At 38.8% G+C, this 20225-nt stretch overlaps 1 protein-coding gene across 1 annotated transcript; it reads left to right on the forward strand.

The window, feature by feature from the left end:
- Positions 1 to 16930: 16930 nt before the first annotated feature.
- On the forward strand, positions 16931 to 19889 carry LOC128742780 (DNA replication licensing factor Mcm2). The gene is made up of 4 exons (XM_053839235.1): positions 16931 to 17004; positions 17065 to 17258; positions 17317 to 19246; positions 19364 to 19889. The coding sequence occupies exons 1-4, from the start codon at positions 16999 to 17001 to the stop codon at positions 19886 to 19888; spliced, it is 2655 nt and encodes an 884-aa protein (XP_053695210.1). The 5' UTR covers positions 16931 to 16998; the 3' UTR covers position 19889.
- The last annotated feature ends 336 nt before the right edge of the window (positions 19890 to 20225 follow it).

Genomic DNA, 20225 nt, shown 5'->3' on the forward strand with positions numbered 1-20225 from the left:
CCGTCACCCGACGCATTGGTATATTTAATCTGTTACCGTCGGGTAACGATTAAATCAGATAATGATCGGTTTACTCTGTACAGAATGATGTTTTGACAGCTAAGTCTGATTGATTTTTGAACAAGGCCAGTTTACTTCTAATTTACTTGTTCTTTATTTGAATAGCTAGGTAAGTATCCTTTACATAAAGACAGCTGCATTGAATTTGTAAGTTATTATCGCTATTTTAGTTGGAATTTCGCACTGAAAATTATCGTGCGACTATTTTTTCCTATCGAATTGTGGAGCCACACAACGGAGATGGAGGTTAGGTCCAGTAACAAGCTGCTCTTGACTCGGTTTATATCTTCCTTAAAGGAACTCCGTCCGGATCCCAAGTAGCACACGTTGTCACAATTGAGTCGCAGCGGCTGATATGCGACAAATTTAAATGTAAAACTTCGGTTACAGTAACCTAAAATATAACAGTTGTGTAACCGAAATAGCGCAACTTATGTAACTAAATCTGGTTGCATTAACAGTTACTCAATAACCAATATGTAACATGTATAGTTACAAAATGGTTACTATTGAAGTTACACATAAACTGTAAATTGACTTTCAATTGGGTATTTTAATTTTCCCAAAAAAGTTGCTTTTTTTGCCTCATTTGATAGCCCGTCGTTTTCTGAATCTAACAGTTCTCTTTTTATTTCAATTAAGTGAATATTTGATGAAAAAAATAATAAAAATCAAAAATAGAATGATTTGCTGGTTGACAGATATCAACCAAACCGATTGATTGAAATGATGTCAGAAGTTCTCTTCCTCTCTTCTATCTTTCTGATAGAGCTTTTCATTTTGACCGAGCTTTTGACAGCTCCCATATGAAACCTGTATCGGCTGATGACCATAGTTTATCTATCCACTGTGTTGTCTAAGGCGAGCTGAGAAGAAAAATGGTTTACTTATAAGCTATCGTCTTATCCTAAAAAAAATTTTTAAATGAAAAAAAATGCTTTTTTTATTACTTTCACTCGTCAAATTTGAAAAAGTCTTCATGTGACTTTACAGTGACATCATATATTATCATAATATGTGAGAATTTAAATACCGCTAAAATACCCAATTGGTGGCAAATTAGTTATCTTGTAACTTTTATTGCATAGCGAAAATGTAGCAGGTTTATTATTTCAATCTATGGCTGTCAACGTCAAGCAGTAAATTTAACTGTTGAATATAGAAGAGTGTATAAATTATTATTTTAACACAAATTTTAATGCAGTTTCAAATTTATGGTGAAATGCATGATTCTAGCTTTGAAAAATTCACGCGCTCTTATTTAATATAGCTTTTCGTTACTTACTTCTTTGAAAAATTGATGTTTTGTAAATCAAATATAAAAATTTTAATTTTAATTTTTTGATTTTTTAAATTTATTCTTAGCAATAATGAATTAGTGGAGCATTCACCTAGAAACCATTAAAAATCAAGTTGTTTTCGCTATCACTTCTATCACAGTAAAATTCATAGCCATTTTGCCTTTGGTTCTAACTACTACACCATCGTCCTTGAAGTTTTGTATCGTTTTCGGCATATTGCATGAAATGATTTTAAGCAGCCATTGTTCATTGTTCACATTGTTGATATCGGGAAAAGGTATTTTTTAGTGATTGTTGTGAAAAGAAAGTGTTAATTTAATATCAAAGAATAGTTTCAGTTTGAATAAAACAGTTACCACCAGTGTTAATCATAGAAGGTTACATTTCAGTTACATTCTAGTTGTACGTAATCTTAGCCTTCGACCTGGTTACGGTATCGGTTATACGGTAACCAATATTAAATCTGTTGTAGTCACTTATTTCTTATGTCGTCATTTCTAAGTTACACTGTAACCTATTTTCATTGCCGGTTTCGTTTCGATGTAACTTGATCGTTTTGACGTTTGAGAATAATCATCATTTGTTTACTTAATACCAATGTCTGGGCGGAGAAGATTCCAAGTACCATCAATTAAGTGAATAAACGCATTTACAAGAGCATTTCACAACCCGTGTACCAATTGTTTATCTTTACCATTAGCAATATTCTTCAGGTCTAGTTTTTCCTTAATCCGTTGTGTTTACAAGGAACAGTGAACAAATTGTTGCGAAAATGTTACTAGCCGACTTTTTTTGACTTCGTAACTGCTCGTAACGGAAAATTAACTGTTTTGCGACCAGCAAGTGACAGTTTGGAAAAAGGTTTCATTTGTGTCACTTGATAACTATTTGGTAACTCGTAACTGAAAGGTGACTGTTTTGCGACGACCAAGTTGTTGACAGTTCGAAAAAAAGGTTTCAATTTGGTCATTTGGTAACTACCTGGTAACTTTTTGAGATTTTTGTCACTAGAAAACTAAAAAGTAACTATTTTTAATTTTATGTAACCTAACTCGTTACAAGTATCCTAAATGTAACTGCTGTGGAACTTTTTTGTATTTTTTTATTTTTATGATTAGTTACAAGTGCTACTTGGGATCTGCGTCGCCGTCAATGAGGCATGGAATCGAAAAGGTACTGCGACAAGTTCATCTCCTTTGTCACGATGGGAACGGATTGGTTCTGCGGAGGAAATTGATCGATTGGCTTCATGAAGGATGAGCAGGTTAGTGAAATTAAACTATAGGAGTCAATATAAGTGTTCGTGTATGTTCCGCAGAAGAGAGAAATTTCTTCAATGAACAGCTTTTTTCGATTCCAATTAATTACCTTCTGATCGTTACAGGTTGTCATCGCGCCGACGTCGCTCGTGCTATTTCAAGCAGTCTTCTTCGTTCAACTCGGTCTTGGGCCGCTGGTCGCCAATTCTCAGAAGTCGAAAGTCTCTTTTAAACTGGTCGAGCGATCCCGCACGGTGGGCATCTCTGTTCCTGAGGCAGGAGGAATTGTTGAAGAGGGCCACTTTCAGGGCATTATTAGGAGCATTTTTATTAGAATTAGGTTTGGTTCTATAGACTTCAATATAATGCTCAAATTGATCCACCTATTTTGTCTGTATTGATAAATTTTATGTCCCGAATAATCGACCTATTTCGTATGATTTACGTATTTCGTCATCTGATTCCTCCACCGATTTGATCGGCTTTGGTAGGCAAGTTAACTACATACACCAATTAATCCACATATTTCGTCGGTATATTGACAAATTTTATCTCCCGATTAGTCAACCTATTTCGTTTGGTTCCATCAGACACCTTTATTTCATCACCCGACTAAACAGCCAATTTAGTTGGTTTTAGTCGATCGATTAAACATACCGACGAATCGGTAGATCGCCCTGTTAAACTCCCATAAGCGTCGTTGCAACAATCGGCCGATTCATCGGGTCCAAAATCGGGCGATTCAGCCGACGCGAACCTACTAAATCGGGGGAAAAGTAGGGGGGATTTTTTATCGGGAAGTTCTGAGAGCCAATGAGATATGCACAGGTGAGGAAGAGAGCTTCGATGTGTTTCACTGATTTTTCGTTGCATTTTTTTACATTGGTATGGATGCTTATCGCATAATAAATTTGTTCAAACAACCCGGGTTGAAATGAGATGAATTTGATCTATCAAATAAAAGCAATTGAACATCAAAAATTCATCCGATTTTAACTCGGACAGAATAAATAATATTTTCATCCTCACCTCATATGCTCTCATTGAGCAAAAAAAACTATCAATCCGTCAAATTAGAGTTACTATATACAGAGTGGCGACAATGTCAAAATTGGAATGATAATTATCTGTCAGTGTCATTCCAATCGAGCAGACGACCTATCCAACGCGTATGCAGGAAAGAGAAAGAAAAACCTTGGAAAAGCCGCATTGCATACATTTGGGATGACTTGTCGCCACTCTGTATATAGTCACTCTACGTCAAATATGAAATGGTTCACATTCTGAACTGATTTTAACCACTCAAGGAGAAATAACCATCGAATTGTCAAATTTTAACCAAAAAGTTAAAAATTTCGCGAAATGGTTCACAGCCTTGGTATATATATGTTACCGTTTTACGACAACTCAAATTATACGCGACAAGGACATGGAGGGCGAAACTTTCGGACAGAAAATTGAAAACACAACCGTCGTGTTCAACCTTCAACGTGTCTTATTGTTATAACTTGTTTGATATACAGTGATGCCAATTTTATTTTGTTGAAAAGTTCAATGTATTTTGTGTTAAGGTTTTACTCTGCAAATTCATGTAATCGTTCATTCTCCCCCCGTTGAGTCCTCGGGCTCAACCGAAGGTAGTACTGCAATTTTAGTGACTGCACGTTTGTATTCGCCTGTTACGGTCTTCACTGTCACGACTCTCACTGCTCCATCCTTACCAGTATGCATCGCAACAATTCGTCCGCGGCGCCAATGCTGCGGTGGTAAATTTTCGTCGAGCAACAATACCAATGCACCGATTTTGTAGTCTACAACACCATTATGCCACTTCTGCCTAGTTTGTAAATGATGGAGATACTCCTTCGACCACCTTTGCCACAAATGTTGCCTCATTTGCTGAATATGCTGCCATCTAGTCAATTGGGTATTTTAATTTTTCCAAAAAAGTTGCTTTTTTACCTCATTTGATAGCCCGTCGTTTTTTGAATCTAACAGTTCTTTTTTTATTTCAATTGGGTCAATATTTGATGAAAAAATTAATAAAAATCAAAAATAGAATGATTTGCTGTTTGACAGATATCAGCCAAGCCGATTGATTGAAATGATGTCAGAAGGTCTCTTCCTCTCTTCTATCTTTCTGATAGAGCTTTTCATTTTGACCGAGCTTTTGACAGCTCCCATATGAAACTATTGTATCGTCTGATGACCATAGTTTATCTACCCACTGTGTTGTCTAAGGCGAGTTGAGAAGAAAAATGGTTTACTTATAAGCTATCGTCTAATTCCAAAAAATTTTTTTTGATGAAAAAAATGCTTTTTTTTATTGCTTTCACTCGTCAAATTTGGAAAAGTCTTCATGTGACTTTACAGTGACATCATATCTTATCATAATATGCGAGAATTTAAATACCGCTAAAATACCCAATTGTCCTACCTTCTTTGCTGTGTATTATGGTTCCGGAAGGGCCACAGCTGAGCGGCCAATGAGAAACTGCGACGGGCTTAATACGGCAGTGTCGTTTGGATCATCGGATAATGGGCACAAGGGGCGAGAGTTTAGTATAGCTTCAGTTTGTGCTAGAAACGTACTCAATTCTTCAAACGTTAATCTTATATCGCCGACAACATGTTTGAAGTGAAATTTCATCGATTTAACACCTGCTTCCCAAATTCCCCCGAAGTGGGGACTTCTGGGGGGAATGCAATGCCATCGTATACCTTTGGCAGAGCAGAACTCAGCCAATTCCTGCTGATGCTGTTCGTCCTCGAAAAGTCTTCTTAAAGCGGCTAGCTCATGGTTCGCACCTACGAAAGATGTTCCATTATCGGAATATACGTCATTCGGAAGCCCACGTCGACCTATGAAGCGTTGGAATGCAGCTATGAAATTTTCCGTTGTCAAGTTCGACACCAACTCTAGGTGTATTGCCTTTACTACCATACATACAAAGACAAGGACTTGTATGACTTGGGACTTCTACTACTCAATCGCATCATGAAAGGTCCTGCGTAATCAACACCCACTCTTCCAAATACAGGTGCCGGATTAACTCGAGATTCCGGCAGATCACCCATAAATTGGCTTCTCAATACTGGTCGATGCTTAGCACAAATCTGACACAATGAAATTATTTTTTTGATCGTCGTTTTTACCCGTAAAGGCCAAAAGCGTTCTCTCACGATAGCAAGTAGTCCACTGGGGCCTACGTGGAAATAGTCTTCATGAAGTCTTCTAATAAGTATAATCGTCACATGATGTTTTTCCGGTAAGAGGATTTGATGTTTTCCATCATATGGAATAGCCGAATATTTTAGACGGCCTCCAACTCGAATCAAACCATCATCTGCTATAAACGGGGCGATATTACTTAAGTTGTGGCGTTTGCTAGGTGTGGACCGAAGACAGTTCATGATATCACCGAACACTTCTTGTTGTACAATACGTAGGATATGTCGTTCTGCTTCATCATTTCATCCGCTGTGATCAATGACTTTATTGAATGCTTGTCCTTCATGGTAATAAATCGTCGAACATATACCCAAGCTCGTAACAACTTACGGTAGTGACTCATCCTATTAAATTGCTCCTTTGGAATTGAAAGTACAGTTGCTACAAGCTTCTCTGGCTTAAGTTCTGGTATCGATAATTCATCCAATGGTTCGGGAGGGTCATCATCGACGTACTGTTGCCAAAGTAATGGAGATCCATTCCACCAAAGCTCATTTCGCAATAATTCCTCTGGAGCTTCACCCCGGGATATAACATCAGCCGGATTGTACTCCGATCGAACGTAATACCATTGACCGATTTTAGTTTTTTCCAATATCGCAGCTATACCACAGAGAACAGACATCCAAGCGAAAGGTCCCCACTTGGATAAAACTTATGTCAAATTAGTTGGGAAACTATAGTGATGGTGTCGCTAAAGGCGCATGAAATTCTACACTAAACTCACAACAGCTAGCTTCTGGCGCTGGCATAACGCATATAGTCCATATATACTAGCGCCAGAGGAGCCAAAGGTTGTCAGTGTGCAAATCAAATGAATCATTTAGTTGGGAAACTATAGTGGTGATGTCGCTAGCATATTAGGTGATTTTAATTTGAAATTTTATCCAAGAATCCCCGAAAAATTTGTTCCTGAATGGATGTCTGTTCTCTGTGGCTATACGATTAGCAACAAATACATTCAAATTTCTCAAAGGTTTTTTAAGCCAACACAAAACGATTTGAGAATCGCACCACAATTTCACTTCATCGACCTGTACAGGAATTGATGTTGTCACCTTGTTCACTAATTCTGCGAGTAACTTGGCACCGATGAGTTCTAATCTTGGTATTGTAACGGGTTTCAAGGGTGCAACTCGCGATTTGCTAGTAACGAGCTGTACTGTCATTGTGCCGTCCCTTGCAATGCTCCTTATATAAACAACCGCTCCATAAGCCCGCAACGAAGCGTCCGAAAACCCATGTAGCTCAACTCTTACCGCATCTTCACATATAATCAATCGCTGTTTTCGGATTTGGTTTACACTGAGTAGCTGGTCTCGGAAGTGCCTCCAACTCTGTAGCAAAGTTTCTGGGAGAGCTTCATCCCAACTCAAACCTAAACGCCATATTTCTTGCATGATTAACTTTACCGAAGTAACAACTGGACCCAGAAATCCTAGAGGGTCAAATAATTTTCCAATATCCGATAAAACCATTTGCTTCGTTGAAGAAATACTGTCGCTATCTAACTTCAAGACATTAAATCCAAAGTAATCCTCGGTCGGATTCCAAATAAGTCCCAAAGTTTTAATTTGGGCATTGATTCCAGTATCGTCAAAGCTAACCTGTGTTTCGTGCAGATTTGCCGGTATCATGTTTAGTACATTAGGACTATTCGAGCAAAACTTATGTACTCCGAACCCGCCTTTTGCCAACAATGCGGAAAGCTGCTGGTAAATCGCAATGACCGATTCAGCAGACCGACTTCCGGTTAGGAAGTCGTCAATATAGCTATCGTTCTTTATAACCTCTGCTGCCAAAGGGTAATTTGACCCTTCATCCCTTGCTAGTTGCATTAGTGCCCGTGTATCGTGATACGGCGAACTTGCAACGCCATAGGTCACCGTTTGAAGTTCAAAGACCTGTTCTGAACCTTTTTTGTTCCACCACAAGATACGCTGGTATTGACAGTCTTCCTCGTACATTTGTATCTGTTGGTACATCTTTGAGATATCTGCAGTTAGAACCACCGCGTGAATACAAAACCGTAGTATTATACTTTGCAAATCACTTTGCACTGTGGGACCAACAGAGAGTGCATCATTCAAAGAAATTCCAGAAGTAGTTTTGGCCGATGCGTCAAAGACCACACGAGTCTTGGTAGTCGAACTAGAAGCCTTATAAACAGCATGATGTGGGATGAAGTAACCCTTCTTGTCTGTAATGGTTGCTTGCTTCATGTGCCCAAGTGATTGATACTCACTCATAAATTCTGTATACTGCAAACGTTTATCCGGATTTCTATTCAGCACTAACTTCAATTTTTCAAACCGTTTCTTTGCAAGTTCATAAGAATCACCAAGTTGATCCTTAAGCTCATTGAAAGGGAGCCGAACCTGATATCGTCCCTGTTTGTCCCGGGTGTGAGTTTTAATAAAGTGTTCTTCTACCGCTGATTCAGTTTCCGTGAGATTCTTGCATTGGGATGGTTTCAATTTCCCAAAATTTTAGCATTGTATGATTTAATTCGTCTTCCATATGATTGAATTGACACACACGACGAAGCAGCCATGAGTCGCCGTTGTGAATTGCTCCTCCGACTACCCAACCTACTGTTTTACCTGACTCACTGCGAATATGCGTATTATTGAAATAAAACGTAACCATACGTTTTATTCGTTTATAACGCATATGCAGTTAACCCTCTAACGGGCAACACCGTAAAAACGATGCGATCAAGCTAATGACTATTTTATCATGAAAGTACACACAAAAAAACCTTAAGTTCTGATTTTCATGCAAAAATAATTATCTGGAGGAGCGCCAGGTAAGAAAAAGTCCAATTTCTCTTTTTCTTTTTTCATGTCTAACGCTCTGCCCAGATGTTTTTTCAATTCAGATGTATTACAAAATTAAAATAATACATGAAATTTACTCATAGAAACATTTTTTAGGTCAATCATTTTGTTCTAGATGTCCTTTTCCTTCAAAAGTAAAAAAGGGAATATTCGCGCATTAATTATTTTCCGAATTTTTCGGAATTTTTGTTTTTGAAAGATGATAACTTTTGAATGCATGGTCAGAATGTTATGATATTAGTATCAAAATGTCAAGAAATCTGTTCTGAACGCATTTTGCGTATTGCCAATTAAAAACAAATTTTGCATGCGCCTCTGGAGCTTCAAAAGCAAAGGCCGTCTACAGACGGTCTTACCCGTTAGAGGGTTAATATCGATAACAAACTATTTTTTATAAGTTGTGCTTTTGTTATTGCATTTAATTTGTAAAAGGTTGCATAAATAACAATTCAGTTTCACAATACAATTATTGCGTACTACTGGCACATGAAATATAACGTTTAAGTACGTTATTTTTAGTGATCAAAATTAACGATATTTTCGATACAAGGGCGATATTTTTCGAAACCTTTCGAACCAACACGATACCGCGAATACAACGCATTTCGCAGTGAGTCAGGTAACACAGTAGTTCAGTCTCTGCCAATGTAACTGCAGAATGCTCAATTTTTATGCGACCTGATTTAATAAGGTCAAAGAAGATTTCGTTTCCAAGAATCAAATCAATCTCTCCAGGGGTATGGAACGCCGGATCAGCCAAGACTATGTTGGATGGCAATGACAAAGTATGCAGATCTATTTCTACAATTGGTAAACTTGTCGTTACTTTAAGAACCACCAGAAAATCTAACGTACACGTAGCGAAAGCATTGACTAGAGATTGAATCTCCGTAGAAAGCGAATATTTCACCTTGGTTTGAATATCATTGAGACCGCTGATTGGTAAGTCGATTTTTTCCAATTTAAGATTTAACTGCTTTGCCAGGCGTTCAGTTACAATGTGGCTGTCAGAACCCGAATCTAATAGAGCTCGTGATTTAATGGTAGTACCCCCCTTTCCGACTACCAAGACTACAGCCGTAGATAGCAAAACTTGCCGCTTAATTGTACCAGTTTTTACGCACAATGTGTTTGCACAAGATTGCACTGCAACACTGGATTCTTGAGCTTTCTGTATTTCTTGAGATGTTTGCTGGTGTGGTGAACTCAATTCGGCATGATAAGCTGTAGCTGTGTTCGAGGATTTACTAAAGTGCAATAAACTATTATGATTCCGACCACATCCTTGAACCTTACATCTTTTGTCTGACGGACAATCACTAACACGATGGGATTCCTTCAAGCAGTTGAAGCATAAATTAGATTTAACTACTACAGTCTTGCGCTCAACGACTTCTTGATTATGGAATTTGGGACACTGATATATTGCATGTTCAGATTTACAACACGGACAGGTTGCTCGTACAGTTTGCACGAAAGACTTTGAAACATTTTGCATTGGAACTTTACGGCTGAATCCTTGACCCTGCTTAGGATGAGTAGATGATTGCTGAGGGATTTGCTGCTGCAAGCGACTGGTTCGTAGTAAAACACGTCCACGTTCCCGTAAAAAATCTAAAAAACTACTGAAAGCGGGCAATTCACCACGCCCAAGTTCCAACTCCCACTGTTCCTGCGTTTCTTTATCTAGTTTCTTATACAAAATGTTTACGAGAATTAGCTCTGCAAGACCTTCTACCTTAAATCCGTGACTACTCAAAGCATCTGTATGTTTGGAACAGCTGTCAACAAGTTTAGTGATAGTCTTACCTCGATTCTCTCGGGTTACCTTACCGATTTCCAAAATTGCGTCGATGTGCGTGTCCACGATCAATCGTTTGTCTTCGTAGGCGTTTTCTAGAATCTTCCAGGCCTGATTGTAGTCGTTATTATTAATCACTTCTTGGTCAATTTTATCTCTTGCTTCACCAATCAGCGCATTTCGTAAGTGGAGAATTTTCATAGCAGCAGTTTCGTTCGGGTATTTACTCATTATGCTTTGGAAAAGGCTCTTAAAGCTGTACCAATTCTCAACACTACCGTCGAACGTTGGGAAGGGAGCATGTAGTTGTGGCGCAGCAGCATGAACTAAAACCTGCTGTGGAGCAGTCGATGTATTCATACTTTCCCGTTTGGACTCCGCTTCCAGAGTATTCGCTATTTTCATTTGTAATGTAACATATAACTGATCATGTACCTTTTCAAACCTTACATACTCCAATCGATTTATATCTCGTTGTTCCCTTGACGATAAAGTTAGCATTTCGGAGTATATTTTCTCGTATTCATCCGAACATCTGCGCACAGTATCCAAATGCAACCGAAGGAGATGTATATTCACATCATCTAATTCTACTGCCTCAGTGATCCGAAATAATTTGTCGATCAACATATCTCGGCGATCTGTACACTTCCAAATTCTTTTCCATTATTCTTCGATTTTCCGCAATCTGCTGTGCGATCTTCTGCTGTGCGACTGGTACGTGTGGGTTCCGAATTTCGTCTCCGGATAAAGCACTCAATATATTTCTTCGTGGTATCGATGGAACCACTCCACTTGGTGTGTCCAAATTTGACATTCGGTATCACTTTTTATTGCCTCTTCTTTGGCACAATTCTTCACAAATTGCTCACACGGTGAGGCTTATATATCACTGATTAGTAGCATGTTTCTTCGCCGCTGGGGCTATTAACTGCAAATCGGCTTGCGTTCACATATCTCGCATGGCGAGAAATAGCACTGTACATATCTCACTTGGTGAGACGAGCCATTTGAACACTAACACTTGTGTCATGGACACGTTTGCTCATACACTAATATCACAACATTCCAGTATTGCGACTCAGAAAATGTTTTCTGTTACGGGTTCGCTGTGGTGGTGAGATCTACACACAATTCAATACGGCTGCGAGCCGAAGAACAAAATGGCGATTTTCACTTTTCGTGGTGGCGTAGCCCAAGTGCTAGCCGTCGACGTTGCTCAACACAAAGCACAATCGAATTCACATGTATCACTTTTAACACGACGCGAAATCAACTCCATGTCCCATATCCGACTCGATGGGACCAAAAAATGTTACCGTTTTACGACAACTCAAATTATACGCGACAAGGACATGGAGGGCGAAACTTTCGGACAGAAAATTGAAAACACAACCGTCGTGTTCAACGTGTCTTATTGTTATAACTTGTTTGATATACAGTGATGCCAATTTTAATTTGTTGAAAAGTTCAATGTATTTTGTGTTAAGGTTTTACTCTGCAAATTCATGTAATCGTTCAATATATAGGGTAACCAACGTATTTTGGACCCCCTCAGCAGCTGTACATAATTTAGACACTTACAGCAAAATCAAATGCAAGTGTCCAAATTATGTACATCTGCTGATGGGGTCCAAAATAGGTTGGTTACCCTATATCACTATCTGATCAATCGATATTATTGATCACATCAACCAGACCAATTTTGTCTTTTTTGTTAATCGCTACTAAAACATATCATTGCAAAAAACGAGCGCTAGTCAATCAAAAAAGTTTGATGCCAAAAATGGCTGCTTCCAAAACTGGAAACGCACGGAAAATTCCAAATCACCGTAGGAGTCTAAAATTATTTATGCGCTAAAAATTCCGATTCGTTTCCACAAATTACATAATTAGAAATTGCTTTAGAAATAGAATAAAATTTATTTACATTTAAGTTAGAAAAAATAGCCAACTAACCACCCAGGTAACCAATAAGCATTTCCAATGCAATTTAAAAGCAAGCCAACAAGCGTTTAAGTTGCCTTAAATGCTACTTAAATGCTATTTTGGCAAAATATGCGACTACTTTACTGCTACTGTTTTACCTGACTCACTGCGAATATGCGTGTTATTGAAATAAAACGTCACCATGCGTTTTATTCGTTTATAACGCATATGCAGCTAATATCGATAACAACCGATTTTTTATAAGTTGTGCTTTTGTTATTGCATTTAACTTGTAAAAAGTTGCATAAATAACAATTCAGTTTCACAATACAATTATTGCATACTACTAGTACTTGCAATATAACGTTTAAGTACGTTATTTCTAGTGATCAAAATCAACGATATTTTCGATACAAGGGCGATATTTTTCGAAACCTTTCGAACCAACACGATACCGCGAATACAACGCTATGCGCAGTGAGTCAGGTAACACAGTAGCCCTCTTATAGTGCTAACAATGCTTATTTGCAGCTAGTTACCAACAAGAAGAATTTAAATAGAATTGTGGATGCCAATTTACAACACTTATGCAGTCAAAAAGCTGATAAACAACAACCTGCAGTATAAAACGCCAGGGATGCTAATAAACGACTGATTTACTGCTTATTTTAATGCTTATTGGTTACCTGGGCATACGCGCGGCCGAGTAAGCTGGCACGCAACGAGCATATTTTGTTATTCTTCACGAATGCCTCACAACGAATGATATACCTGCTCTTCATAGCGCATCTTCGCCGGTTATTCGTCAACCAACTCATGCAGTAACACTTGCTTCGAAAAGTGATCGAATGATGTGGCTAAAAGTAAAGCAAGATTCAACGAATGAATGCATGCAAGTGACCTATCGAAAGACAACCATTCGTTCAGTGCTTATTTACGAGCTTGACAGATTGCGTTCAATGAACATTAGTGTGTGCAATATTCCTGGCATAACTAATATCGTTTATATTCATGAATATATTCACCGATCTGCAACCTTGTATGTAGCATCGAGAAACTCGAAATCTTTAATTTAAATCGCTGGTTCTCAAAAGAATTAGCGATAACAGACAACAGCAGCATAACTATTTACGGTACGACCATTAACTGTGGTAAAATTATCATAAAAAGGAATTACATATCCAGATTTTATAAAAGTTATTTATTCCAAATGATTGTTGATCACAGAATAATCTGTGCGTGCGGCAACACTGACATACGCAGCTGCATTGTTGCTAGATTATTTGTTTCAGATGGCGACTCTCTATAAGGCTCTCTATTCTCGATTAATCGAACTAATCGATTATTTTGGCGGATAATCGGATTAATTTTTAATCGATTGCTTAATGTTCCGATTATTAGATAATCGATTAACTGGCCGATCGATTATGCCGGATTATTTAAAATTTGATTGTTTGAACATTTTTAACAAATTTAATTATTACAGTGGCAGGCTCTTACCTTCTAAATTAACCACACGCAATCAGCTAGTTCTTTGGTTTCGAGGTACGATGCTGATCTAAGAAACCAGTGGTCGTAAGTTCAAATCTCAACTAGGTGATGCTCCTAGATACAGTCAGTAGGATTGTTGCAATAGCCCCGTAACTATCTTGTACTCTAATAGCTGGCTGTGAAGTCTGTCGATAAAGATGGGTCAAATCTTAGAAAGGATATTTAACTCCAAGGCTTTGCTTTTAATCATCCAGTTTGCACGCAGTAGGCCGGTTTAAATACCACGCTGAAGCCTAAAAACCAAACTAAACTTAATCTGGATATTAGCCGTGCCACCGTCAAAAGATAATTCGAAATTTATCAGTCTGTCAGACACGGAATTTTGTAAGGATTTTTTTTAAAACTGGGTAATATCCTTCGTCTTTTTCTATACAAAAACCAAAAAATCTCGATTTCTATGTAACTAGCCTAAGTCTGACTGCACATTCCAAAACAATCGTGGACAGTACTACGGGACGCAATGCTATTTTTGGGTGTCGGGGACTGTAACGAGGTTACAAAATAAATAAGATAACAAACCCTAGTGTCCAATCCTACACACAACTTTCAGTAAAAGCCTGTTCGCGTTACCTGCCGTTATCCCCGAAAAAAGGTTAGGGTACCGCGACAGTAAACAACTAATGCCCACCGGATGGAACCTGGCGAAACTAGCCGAAGCTGAATCATCGGTCTCGTCGTAAAGTCCTGTGCTTGACAGGCAAATCAGTCTGGGGAATGAGCGATTTTAAAGACAACCACCTAAGAGACGACACGCAAGATTGGAAAGAGCTAGAAGTTAGAAGACGCAAAGTGATACATGAGAAGACGAAAAGTGAAGTAAACTAGTATTCGGAAAAGATACAATAAGTAGAAGTAAAGTGTAAAAAACACGGATAGAAAATATAGGCGCTAAAGCGAGGTTAGATTACCAAGTGGAACGAAGCAAAAGACCACCAGCACCCTCCTTCAAACGGAGGTCTTCTCTTAGGGCGAGCTACCATCCGGGACTCTATACACCATCGATCGTAGGAACCGATCGCCGAAGAGCCAACCGTATGCTATACCCACCGCATAAGCAATCGTTACAGTCCGTGGATTCACCACCGTTCGTACCGGCTACTGAATGTCGGACCCGGTCGAACTAAAACATTCGATTCACCATTTGCCACCCACCCCGTATCTGGTACGGGCTATCTGTAAGCGGTCTACGAAACCGCTAGTCTAGCAGTCACCTGTTCATCGGAACATCAGAGACCCTTCGTCGACAAGAAGCAGCAGGCCGTAAGAAAAACTGAAGAAAACTAACCACTAGATTAAGCCAAACGTGTAAATGAAGATCTGTTAACCCTCGAAATGGTGTTTGCTACGATATGTGTCCTCGGAAAGTGTGAGTCCCCGAATGTACTCTCCCCAGATAGGCTCGCGAGTTAGCCCCCGGTAGGTTAGTGTAGGACGCCTAAGGGACACTGCACTAGCCGATGGTTGCTCTTGTCCCCCTGTAGAGTCGGCCGAACGGATTCAACCGATGTTAGGTTCATCGGCATTTCGTTCGTAAGTTTATAGTTGAGCGTTTGATGGACCTGCCCTGAGGTATTCTAGCCGGACCGGGATTGTATCGCTAAACACGCTTCTTCATGGCAAGTTAATCCTTGCCTGGCGCTTAAGTGAAGGTTGTCACTGCTCCCTGCCATAAAACCCATCCCGCCCCGCTACAGGACGTAAAGGTTGTAACCAATCGATTATTTCGATTAATCTATTATGCAGCGCCGATTAATCGATGACGATTATTGGCTGCCCAAAAAGTAATCGATTATTAACTAATCGATTAACTGAAAAAATCAGACATCACTAGCGGTTTGTTTTTGGAGTTTGACGTCGTTTTCTGATTTTTCAAATCAAATCAAATGTCTTCATCTGCCACACCTTTTTAAACCTCATTGCGCTACGATACGTTGCCGTTAACGTTCGCTGACAGTCAGTATGATTCCAGCTTTAATTAGGTAATCAATGGTAATCAGCAGAGTAATCAATGGTAATCTTAAGTAATCATGATTAATTTAGAGTATTGCTCTTTGCATTGAAAATTGGATTTTGAACAAATTTGTTCAGTCACACATTTTGCAGGTGAGAAAAGTTGCCAAAATTTCGTGGGAAAAAACCAGGAATCTTGATTGATTCCTATTTGAATTCTTATGCTTACGTAGAGTTGTTATCGACGTTAGGAATAATATAGAAATAGTTTCTAAATACATAATTCCACGCATAATTCATAACTTGAACAAATATGCTGCATATATGAAAAATTAAATACTATTTGCTTTTCCTACAACTGGTACTGGCACCACTGCTAAATAAAATGTCAGCTTAGATGGGAGAGTTGTAATGATGGGAAATGCCGGTCAAAATCTATAACGATTATTGATAAAGTTTTCTTATCGTTAATAATTAATAACGATAATATGACAGTATAAGCAAAAACACGTAAGAAATAGAACAAAAATGTTAAAATAATAACAAGCCAAGGAGAAGATTTCACTATAACCCTCCAATTTTCGATATTCTTCCGCGACGATAAAGTTTGATGGTATTATTGATATAAGATTACTAGCGATATTATCAGTAGCACTCTTTTCAACACAGTTTTGAAGATTGCACTTTATAACTGTGCAGTCCAATTGAATGCGAAGAGCGCAATAATCACAAGAGATTGATTACTGGTAATCAGAGGTAATCAGTAAAGTAATCAAAAGTAACTTTTTGCAAAGGTGCATATAGTAATCATTGCTGTTGGAAACCGCTTGTAGAAACCCCTTGTCATGAATAATCTTTTTCGAATTTCGAGCAGTTGGGTTGAATCCAGTTTTCGAGTTATTTATAAAAAAATCTGGCATCTCTGATCCTGACGAATCTTTTCTTCATCACATAACTTCAACTTTACGCGCCTAAATTTGTTGATAGTTTATGCAAGCTAAGCTCGAACGTGTTTGTTCTGTTATTTTGTGTTGCTTAATTCATTGAAATTTTAGGAATAAAATAATTGGCAAAAATGTCTGTAAGTACTATACGGCCCTGCCCTTAGGTTTATTGCATTTAAAATATTATCGATTTGCAGGACAATCCCAGTTCTCCGCCACCGAATACGCCCAGCGACATTGATCGGCGCAATTTTCGTTCTGGCATGACTTCGCCAGTTGGAGATTTTGAACCATTCGAAAATGAAGATGAAATTTTGGGCGACACGACGGTTCGTGAGGAAAATTACGACGAAGATGACGGTGAAGACCTATTTGGGGACGATATGGAAAAGTACGATGTTAAACTCTTGTTCTTCAATAATAAAAAATAATGTTTTACTATATTACAGCGATTATCGAGCGATGCCGAAACTTGATCGATATGACATAGATCAACTGGATCAGGAAGAATACAGCGATATTTCGCAGACGGATCGCGCTGCTGCTGAGGCGGAAATGCGCCGTCGTGATCGTGCAGCTGGTATTCATCGAGATGATCGAGAGCTATTCTATGACAGGAGCGACGATGAGGATGATATCCCAAGGGCCAAGCGAAGAGCGGCCGAAAAAGCCGCAGCAGGTGAAGTTGAAGATGCTGAAATGATCGAATCTATTGAAAACCTCGAAGATACAAAAGGTCATAGTATAAAAGAATGGGTGTCAATGCTAGGACCACGCACGGAAATAGCTAATCGATTTAACAGCTTTTTGAGAACGTTTGTTGACAGTAAGGGGCAATACGTATATAGAGACAGAATCAGAAGAATGTGTGAGCAAAATAAGTCTAGTTTTGTGGTTTCTTATACAGATTTGGCTAATAATCAACATGTACTGGCATATTTCTTGCCCGAAGCTCCATTTCAAATGTTAGAAATTTTGGACAAAGTAGCTAAGGAAATGGTATTAAGCATTTATCCTACTTACGAAAGAGTAACTAATGAGGTTCATGTTCGAATCTCTGATTTGCCTCTATTGGAAGAGCTTCGCACATTCCGTAAGCTACATCTGAATCAATTGGTCAGAACGTTGGGTGTAGTAACGGCTACGACGGGTGTTTTGCCCCAATTGTCCGTTATAAAATATGATTGTGTAAAGTGTGGCTACATACTGGGTCCATTTGTGCAGAGTCAAAATACCGAAGTTAAGCCCGGTTCGTGCCCAGAATGTCAGAGTGGAGGACCATTTTCAATCAATATGGAACAGACGCTATACAGGAATTACCAAAAAATTACGCTACAAGAGTCGCCGGGACGTATTCCCGCTGGTCGAATTCCCCGAAGCAAGGATTGTATATTGCTCGCTGATCTATGTGACCAGTGCAAACCGGGTGACGAAATTGAAGTTACTGGAATTTACACCAATAACTATGACGGGTCGCTTAATACGGAGCAGGGGTTTCCAGTGTTTGCCACCGTGTTAATCGCAAACCACCTTGTTGTGAAGGATAGCAAACAAGTTGTAGCCTCACTTACTGATGAGAATATTGCTATGATACAGAAATTGAGCAAAGATCCGCGAATTAGTGAGCGTATCGTTCAAAGCATGGCCCCTTCCATCTATGGTCACGAATATATCAAGCGGAGTTTGGCTCTTTCATTGTTTGGAGGAGAGTCTAAAAATCATAGGGAAAAGCACGAGCTTCGTGGTGACATCAATATATTACTTTGCGGAGATCCAGGAACAGCAAAGTCTCAGTTTTTAAAGTATGCTGAAAAAATTGCGCCGAGAGCTGTGTTTACAACCGGTCAAGGTGCTTCTGCCGTTGGTTTAACCGCCTATGTGAGACGAAATCCAACTACCCGTGAATGGACGTTGGAAGCAGGAGCACTGGTCCTGGCTGATCAGGGCGTTTGTTTAATTGATGAATTTGATAAAATGAACGACCAGGACCGAACATCCATTCATGAAGCTATGGAACAACAATCGATTTCTATTTCTAAAGCTGGAATTGTTACATCATTGCAAGCAAGGTGTGCTGTTATTGCGGCTGCAAATCCGATCGGTGGACGTTATGATCCTAGCATGACTTTTTCCGAGAATGTTAATTTGTCAGAGCCGATTCTTTCCCGTTTTGATATTCTTTGTGTTGTTAAAGATGAATTTGATCCAATGCAGGATCAATTACTCGCTCGTTTCGTTGTCGGTTCGCACATCAAAAATCATCCGACCATGGAAGATGTTGTTCCGGAATCACAACCTATCGACAGCATGCAAATTCCACAGGATATGTTAAAAATGTACATTGTCTATGCCAAGGAAAATGTACACCCTACACTCACGGTAAGATATTTGTGTTGTATTTAATTATTCAAAACGACCTGACAAATATCTAACGAAATATTAAGTAGTTTTAACATATAATAATAGATTATGACGATTGAATCATTTACATTTCAGAACATGGATCAAGACAAAATTTCCAAGATGTACTCACAACTCCGGCAAGAGTCTCTGTCTACTGGATCGCTTCCAATAACAGTTCGTCACATCGAAAGTGTTATACGAATGTCAGAGGCTCACGCCAGAATGCATTTGCGAGATACTGTTCAAGATGCGGACGTGAATATGGCTATTCGTATGATGTTAGAGAGTTTCATCGAAGCGCAGAAATTCAGCGTTATGAAGAAAATGAGATCCACCTTCCAGAAGTATCTTTCATTCCAAAGAGATCATTCAGAGTTGCTGTTTTTCATTCTAAGGCAATTGACGCTAGATCAGCTAGCTTATCTTCGCTGCAAAGAAGGGCCAAGAGCCACACATGTGGAAATAATGGAAAAAGATCTGATTGAACGCGCTAAGGCCATAGATATCCATAATCTTAAGTCTTTCTACGATAGCGAAATATTCAAAAAGAATGGTTTTGCCTACGATACTAAAAGGAAAACCATATTGCAAATTGTACCAGAAGCAGCTGAGGTTTAATAATAGCATTAATGATAAATTATAATTATACTGTGTTTCACTATCTCGTACGTCGTACCTACAACTATGTTTTGACGTTTACAATAAACATACATGTTGTATTTTTCATGCTTGTTTAAAGTTTATTTTGACTCCATCTTTCCTCTTATACTAAGAAATATCGAATAACGATTGAATCGATTCAATTTTAAATACAATAGACAATTAAAACAAATGGTACACACGGTTCTTCGTATAACAGTTCCATGGCGATTTTTGGTGATTTTGAGTGTATTGCGAAAATTAGTTTGATTTTGTCTGTACACGCAGAAAAAAAATTGTAACTGCAAAAAATTCT

This window comes from Sabethes cyaneus, chromosome 3 (assembly GCF_943734655.1).
Source record: "Sabethes cyaneus chromosome 3, idSabCyanKW18_F2, whole genome shotgun sequence".
In the NCBI taxonomy this organism is placed as follows: Eukaryota; Metazoa; Arthropoda; class Insecta; order Diptera; family Culicidae; genus Sabethes; species Sabethes cyaneus.

Excerpts from the sequence above, each read along its gene's own strand:
- LOC128742780 (XM_053839235.1), top strand. Across the intron at positions 17,259-17,316 it reads TTTGGGGACGATATGGAAAA|CGATTATCGAGCGATGCCGA; the intron begins GTACGATGTTAA and ends ACTATATTACAG. Across the intron at positions 19,247-19,363 it reads ATGTACACCCTACACTCACG|AACATGGATCAAGACAAAAT; the intron begins GTAAGATATTTG and ends TTTACATTTCAG.